Here is a 7,839-nt window from a genome sequence, read left to right as displayed (position 1 = left end):
CAGTCTTGGAGCTCCTGGTGGTTGCAGGCCTGAGGGGGGGGGGGGGGGGGATCGAGATGTATGAGATGGGGTCAGTATATACCAGATGATACGGATGGGAGCATTAAAACCTAGCTCATTTTCAGGTATTAATAAGTATTTTGCTCTTAATTTCGTCATCGAGTAATCTACGGGCTTAGCCCCCGAAGTGCGGCCAAAGCCCGCATTGGCCGGCTCTCTTGGCCAATGCCCGAAGAACTTAGCACTAAAAGCGTATTTCGTACATTGGCCGGCCAATGCGCGCACTGGCCAGGACGTACTGGCCAAAGTTCGAAGCGCTTAAACTCGACAGCGTATTTTGTAAATTGGCCGGCCAATCACGAGACAGACATACCAGATGGCTGCCAAAATAAATAATCCAAATCCCAATGGAAAAGAATTTCTGAATCTAGTTATATCTGAACTAAAGAACATGTAGCATGAACTTAAACTAGTTCACAGACAACCAAGGCATAGCCAAAGCCAATGTTTAGTAGAACGTGCCAACTAAGATTTTCAAAACATGATGATGACATGGATGCAGACAGATGAATCAGCTCATTGGGCTGAGAGTCTTTAAAAAACCGTAACTTTCGTCAAGGAATCCAACAATCGCCATACGAAGCCTTGTTTGGATGCAAAACAAATGTGGGACTTAGCACTTTAAGTCTACCAAGAGAGGTTCTCGATTAGTTAGCTACTGAGGAGAAACTTGAGAACATTGAAAATGAAATGGAGGTTGCCATAAATGCAATGACTTCCTCAGCTGACACATCAGCTGCCGTGGCGGAACGACCAGACGAGCTGCGTGACAATAACAAGGCCAACAGATTCTGTGTAGTTTGTGAAAAATATTGGAGTGCAGCCCATTCGTGTGGATCCTGTGGCAACAATGTCCATGCAATATGCGGACTTTGTCCCTAGCCAGATGATCTAGACTGGCCGGTCCATCATGGCCAGTCCGCGGATTGGCCTGCCAAAGGCCGAAATGAAGTAAAGTTTCGGACTTTGGCCTGTCGATAGGAGGTGATATTGGCAAATGCGCGCTTTGGCCGACTTCGGGCTTTGAACGTAACATATATATATATATATATATATATATATATATATATATATATATATATATATATATATATATATATATATATATACTAGCCGTCCCGGCCAGGACCTGCACTGGTCCATGTGAAAAACTTGATTTGTGTTTTTATTAACTAGTTTATACCCCGCATTGCCCGGGGTTAGGAAATATATTACTTTTTCCATTAAATATCTAGATCTATATACAAATCTGGACGTTTGAGAAAATAACACCTAACTCTTCTTTTAATTTAACCTTAAACAACGAACAAACACTACCAATACCAAACAGAGGCGTCGCGGGTGTGCGAACCGCAACGGGTAACACCATTTAGGGGAGTGACACCATGGCAAACACTTGCAAAACATAGAGAAGAAATACGTTTTTGTCAGTTCAATAAACTGTTATTTAGAGTTAATCCACATAAATTAATAACTGAATATCGACAAACATATGTACTATCAACTGTGCACACTTTAAAACTATCACCGGTGGGGGGGGGGGGTGACGCAGACTATAAAATTTACAGAGTAGATGTTTTGTAAAGTATTTAGAATAACTGATAAGTCAATCAACGATTGGAGAGGGGTTGACAACACAATCTAATAATTTAGGTGAAACGATGATTTTTCCACTTTAATTAATAGTTGGATTAATATAATGTGCGTACAAATTGAAGTCATTAGGCAAAGTAGGAACGGGTGAAACCAATTGCAACTACATGTTGATCTTTATGTAGACCTTTATATATATATATATATATATATATATATATATATATATATATATATATATATATATATATATATATATGTGTGTGTGTGTGTGTGAGTGCGTGCATGTGTGTGTGTGTGTGTGTTTGTGAATTTTTTTCGGGTGGAAGGGGGGTGACACTATGAGGTGTCGCACCGGGTGACACCCGACCTAGCGACGCCACTGAACTGAAACCAAAACACAAACACAAAAGCAAACACAAAATCAATCCCAAATACAGTTGCAAACGCAAATGTAATGCAAATACAAACGCAAGCACAACACAAACACAAAATAAAACGCAAACACAAACGCAAATACAAATGCAAACGCAATTCGGAACGAAAACAGAAACGCAAACACAAAATTCAAAAATAAACATAAACATAAACACATGCATAAACACAAACACAAACACAAACACAAACGCAAACCATAACCCTATCCTACTCTTCTAATCATGTATATCCCTGATCCTAACCCTAACCTAATTACTCACGGGTCTGTTGCGGCACGTGAATTCCAGTCTGTTTTCATCTCTCAAGTGAAGCGTGAACTCACATACCTGAAACAGGTGTCAAAAAATTCAATAATTAATTAACAGATTAGCCTCGATAGCTGGGGATAATAACTCTTCTAGCAGAGACAACTCCGAAGTAAAGGATATCTTCAGGTTCGTACAAATATTGTTCTTTTAAAAATGCATTATTGTAATTGTTCTTTTTTTAATCAGTTAGACGTTGTAAAGCTCATGGTTGTTACTTTTTAAATGTCCCGAGTTCGAACCCTCGGACAGATGAGACTCGATAGCTGTGGACAGCAAATCTTCTATGAGAGACAACTCCGAAATCAAACAACTACTGACACACTCAACAACGAACAACCTTGAGACCAAAGGACATGTACTCACGTCGTGATCCTGGTGGCAGTCAACGACTTCAGTGCACGAGGCGGGGTTGCCCTTCTCTGTACATACGGGACACTGAAGGGCTGAAATCAAAGGGCAGAGGGTCAGTCAGGCAGCAGCATATTCAAAGGGCAGATAGTTGGGCAGTGACACACTCAAAGGGCAGATGGTGAGGCAGAAACACCCTCAAAGAGCTCTCCAGGCATGCGCATCAGACCATATCACTATCAACTCCACCCCCACCAGCCCGGTGAGCTGTGGTTCACAACGAATGTTTACAATCGAAGAGCCGGGTCGAATTTGTGACGGCTATTAGGGGCAGATAATTTAGTTTTTAAGCTATTTGAAACTACGTTCTGCTTGATCTTTCTTAACACGTTTTTATTAACTCAGCTTCGTGTGTGTTTGTTTGTTGTTAAAATTGACATCGAAAATTAGCCCACTTCTGATTGCTCTATAGATCTGAAATTTGGCATGCAGGTTACTTTCGCCTAACAATTTCAGATGCAATCATAAAAACTAGCAATTAGAGACCGTAATTAGCTTAATTTAATTACGCCCTAAGGACCATAAAATTGAGGACATGATTTCTAAAGATACCGACAAGACTGGAGGCCTATTGACACAGTTACTTCGGCCCTAATCGATGTGAGCGCGCTGGCCGTGATCGTATAGTGGTTAGTACTTCGCGTTGTGGCCGCGACAACCCAGGTTCGAATCCTGGTCGCTCAAGATTTTTAGTCCGTGTATTTATAAACACTTAGTCAAGTCATACTTAATCAAGTCATTAGATAAAGTAGAAAATAAACTATATAAAAAACTTTTTTTAAAACCACGTTTTTCATGTGTAGCAACGGACTAAAAAGGAGAAAATAAAATACTTAAAAAATACTTTTTAAAAAACTACGTTTTTCTTGTGGATTAAAAAGTAGAAAATAAATTTTTCTTTTGTGCTTCCTCGAGCTGTGCAGATTCTTGTGATGACTGACAAAAAACGTGGGTCGGGCAGATGGGTCGGGAAATTTGATGGTGAACGTACCCACGTTTTTTGTCAGTCATCACAAGAATCTGCACAGCTCGAGGAAGCACAAAAGAAAAATTTATTTTCTACTTTTTAGTCCACAAGAAAAACGTGGTTTTTTAAAAAGTTTTTTTTAAGTATTTTTTATTGTCTTCTGTAAACTGTCGTCAAGTACAGCTGCTTTCACGAGGGCGGGGTGGGGGGGGAGTAGGGGAATGGTGAGGATAATCGTCCTTCACGAGCTACTGATAGTGTTTTCAGTCGCAGTATTAGTAGAGTCGATTTCATAAATTACGTATTACTGAACTACTAAAGTACAAATTAATTATATCGATTAACATTAGTTTACAAAACAAAATAAAAATTAATTGGAAGTATGCTAAAGTCGTCCGTAGGAGCCCCACCCACACGAAATAAACAAGATCACTGGGTAAATAAAGTATATACTGGATGTTGTCTTTTGAGAGAGGTGGGAAAGACTGAATTGACTTGGCTAGATGAAACGTTGTTACGGGGTTCGGCGTGGTCAAGTCGGTAAAGCTCATGGTTGCTTAACCGAAAAGTCTCGAGTTCGAACCATGGAGACAACAACTTCTAGGAGAGACAACTCCTAAATCAAACAATTGGAAGTTTGTTCTTGGTTTGACAAAGGAAGCACATCCAAAAACGAAAAGCAGGCTGAAATCGGAGTCATAACAATCGGTGCATATCCAGTTGACACGTATACTTAATTGTGTTGGAGTGAATCATTTCCTACACTAAAATTTAAAAACGAAGAAGAAGAGTTCGTTGTTGAGTAAAAGTAGCCTTGGCAATTAGAATGAAAAGAAATAAAAAGAAAATGTTAAATATATTCCACGTTTTGGAAAGTACAGTTGGTTGGGCCAAATGCTAACAACACTATCACATCATATACCGAGGTCACAGAAACAGGTGAATTCTATATGTCCCATAGGGAACCTTTTTTTATCCATTGCCCATGGTACTAGTATTTGGTTAAATAAAGTATTAATTAATTCATCTTATTATAATTGTATACATACTTTAGAATATTTTTAGAATATAATAAGTCATATTAACAACAGACGTAGAAGTTAAGAAGTTAACCCTACGTGGGAATCAAAGCGTGCCAAACTTATCTCACATCTAATTTAAAGATTTTGACTTGTGTAAAATCAAAATAGGCCAAAGAAGTTTAGCTAGAAAAAAAAATCATTATTGACCTTGCCACGTAACAAACTAGGTTGTTAAAAACATATTGAACTAGCAAGTTTTTAAAACGTTAACCTAAAAGGAAGTAAAAGATTGACAGTAAAATAGTATGCATCATTCAGTGGGCCTATAAGCTCTGATCTGACAAAACGTAACTCAGAGAAGCTTTGTGTGGTTAGCTTATTGAGTAGGAGAACTACTGTTCCGTTTGTCTTCGCTGGTAGACTTTCATTATCATCTTGTCTCGTTCGTTCCCGAAACACATGGGGCAGATTAGTCAAGTTCATGGGGCATTCGGGGATGGGGGAGGGGTAATGATGACGTCAGCAGTATGCCCAGTAGCACAGATTTCTCATAACGTGAGTCAGGTACCCGACATAGCTGAGTGTGCTCAGGGACTCCTCGAGTACGGGGTTAGAACTCGAGACTTTCATGAAAACAGTCATGATCTCTACTGTCCGAAAACACGCGTTCCTCTCTGATCCCGGAGAAAGTTAACTTTAAAAATAATGAAGAAGAAAATGTGCTGCTGTGGTGGATTTATCTACATATAAGGAAATCTCCCATCATCTCAAACAGCACACTAAATCCAAAGCAGTTTTTTTCTCATTAGCAAAGCGCTATTAAACAAAGCCCATTTATGCTCTTTTCATCATGTTTCTAAATTGAATATCTCATTCCGAAGCGAACTTACTAATAAAACAAATTATTCTTTAATGAGGGAAATCCAGAAATATTAATTTTGTTCTAAGTAATATTATTTCACTTTGCTAAACCATGTGTTAGCTATGTGCTTACATTTTGTCTGAAAATTAGAACGCTAATAATGTTCAATTAGTCGTGCATAATACTTTTGTACTATGTCAATTCAGTAATGAAATGAGACGCTTGGTGTTTCTTCAAAATCTTTTTTCTCCAGGGGGGACTTGATATTTTCCGGGGGGGGGGGACACTGGTAAAAGTATATATTTTCTATATAAATTACTTTTCGTTCGAAGAGATGCCTGTAAGAAATTCTGCAGACGCTCTGTCAACTTATACTAATTTCCTCAATCAAATGGGAGTAAGTGGGTGGGGAAGGACATGACGGTTGGGGATTATATGTGAACAGATACTACTGGCAAACTCCAACTCAATGAAGGGAGAGGGGGTACATACATGTATAGTCAAATACTATTCACCAACTCCAATGAAGGGACAGGGGGTATCTATATATATAATTCTCTTCTGGGAGCCGTTAGAAAACAAGCTGCAAGCGCCTCCTTGCAGTCCCCTCTCTTTCTCTCTATCACTATCACTAACACCCCCACCCCACCCACACATGGTCTGGTGAGTTGTGGTCACGCTGTTTACATTTTACAATCATAGAGACGGGTTTGGTGACGGCTATTAGGGGCAGATAATATAGTTTGAAACGATTTTAAACTTAGAGGAGGTAACTAAGAGGAGGCTGCTTTCACGTGGGGGGGGGGGAGGGGGTTTTAGTGTTTTTAAGCAAATATTTTCAGTGGCAGCATTGGTACTGTCGAATTCACAAATTATAAATTACTGAAAAGTAGAAAAAAAAACCAACTAAATAGCGGCGTATGATACGCAGCGGGTCGGCTCGTATATAATAAGAAACTACTGAAGTACGACAATGAAGAGAGGGTATTTATAATCAGATTCTACAGATTAACGCCAATGAAAGAGTGGGGGTATATGTATTATCAGATACTACTGACCAACTCCAATGAAGGGAAGGGTGGTATGACATTTACAATCCGATACAAATAACCAACGTCAATGAAGTGAGGTTTGAGAGAGCGGGTGTATATAATAAGATTTTACTGAATAAATCCAATGAAGAGATAGTGTATAGATAATCAGATAGGACTACAATGAAGAGATGGTGTATAAATAATCAGATAGTACTACCATGAAGAGATGGTGTATAGATAATCAGATAGTACTACCATGAAGAGATGGTGTATAGATAATCAGATAGTACTACAATGAAGAGATGGTGTGTAGATAATCAGATAGTACTACAATGAAGAGATGGTGTACAGATAATCAGATAGTACTACAATGAAGAGATGGTGTATAGATAATCAGATAGTACTGACTAACGTCAGTGAGATGTTTAATGGGAAAGGGTTTATGTGTACTAGGTACGCAGACATATATAAATACATGCAACTTACCAACGTTCCAACCGAGCAAAGAAACAAACCAACCAACAAACATGGATGAGAAGGGATAATTAATTAGGATAAGGGGATAGACGTGTGAAGATATACTTACCACTGGCGAAAGCCGCCCAACAGAGAAACAAAATAACTTTGGCTAACATCCGAAGATTAGGTGTGTAAGTTCTACAAATGCTTAAAAAATGATTTACTGAAGGCTCAAAGTGAGCTTAAATACAATGGGATCCTCATAAGTTTCTAAACAATTATCTTTAATATTTCAGAATCGATACATAAAAAACGACAAGACGTCAATAATATTTTAGGACCAAGAATACTTGAAATAATCGTAATCGGGATTTCAGAGATTACGTGTTGTTTTTTTTACAAAGAATTTTTTTTTCTGGAAGTATGTGATCAAATCTGTCGTCACGATTCCTGTGGGTCCATAAGCCAAACATTTCAACGTGGGAAAGCCAGACTGGTTTTATCTATTTAGGTTGAAAGCTCATGTACATGCTTATCTCTGTAGATTGTTGGAGAATATGATTTGTTGTATGCCCGCTGGAAACATTGTTTAATCTTGTCTTTACATGTCAGGTGGGCAGTTCTGATTCTTTCCAGGGATGGGTGAACGAAAATCACACCTATTTTTTTTAATTTAAAGTAATTATTG

The 7,839-nt window shown here is 38.6% G+C and overlaps 1 protein-coding gene across 1 annotated transcript in view; it reads right to left on the bottom strand.

The window, feature by feature from the left end:
* Nucleotides 1–7,408, bottom strand: part of LOC131942471 (integumentary mucin C.1) — a 10,589-nt gene extending 3,181 nt beyond the window's left edge. Inside the window, exons 1-4 of the mRNA XM_059302368.1 lie at nt 7,279–7,408; nt 2,763–2,842; nt 2,352–2,417; nt 1–29 (exon numbers count right to left, since the gene is read on the bottom strand). The exon at nt 1–29 is cut by the window's left edge and continues 83 nt beyond it. Of these exons, the coding sequence (XP_059158351.1) occupies nt 1–29; nt 2,352–2,417; nt 2,763–2,842; nt 7,279–7,327 (224 nt within the window). The 5' untranslated portion in view covers nt 7,328–7,408. The remainder of the gene's footprint in view (nt 30–2,351; nt 2,418–2,762; nt 2,843–7,278) is intronic.
* Nucleotides 7,409–7,839: the final 431 nt, after the last annotated feature.

The sequence above is a fragment of the Physella acuta genome, unplaced genomic scaffold, assembly GCF_028476545.2.
Source record: "Physella acuta isolate Inbredline_101_S28 unplaced genomic scaffold, ASM2847654v3 ptg000406l, whole genome shotgun sequence".
Lineage (NCBI taxonomy): Eukaryota > Metazoa > Mollusca > Gastropoda > Physidae > Physella > Physella acuta.
The sequence above is the reverse complement of the archived record's forward strand: the minus strand, read 5'-3'. Positions and strand labels throughout refer to the sequence as shown.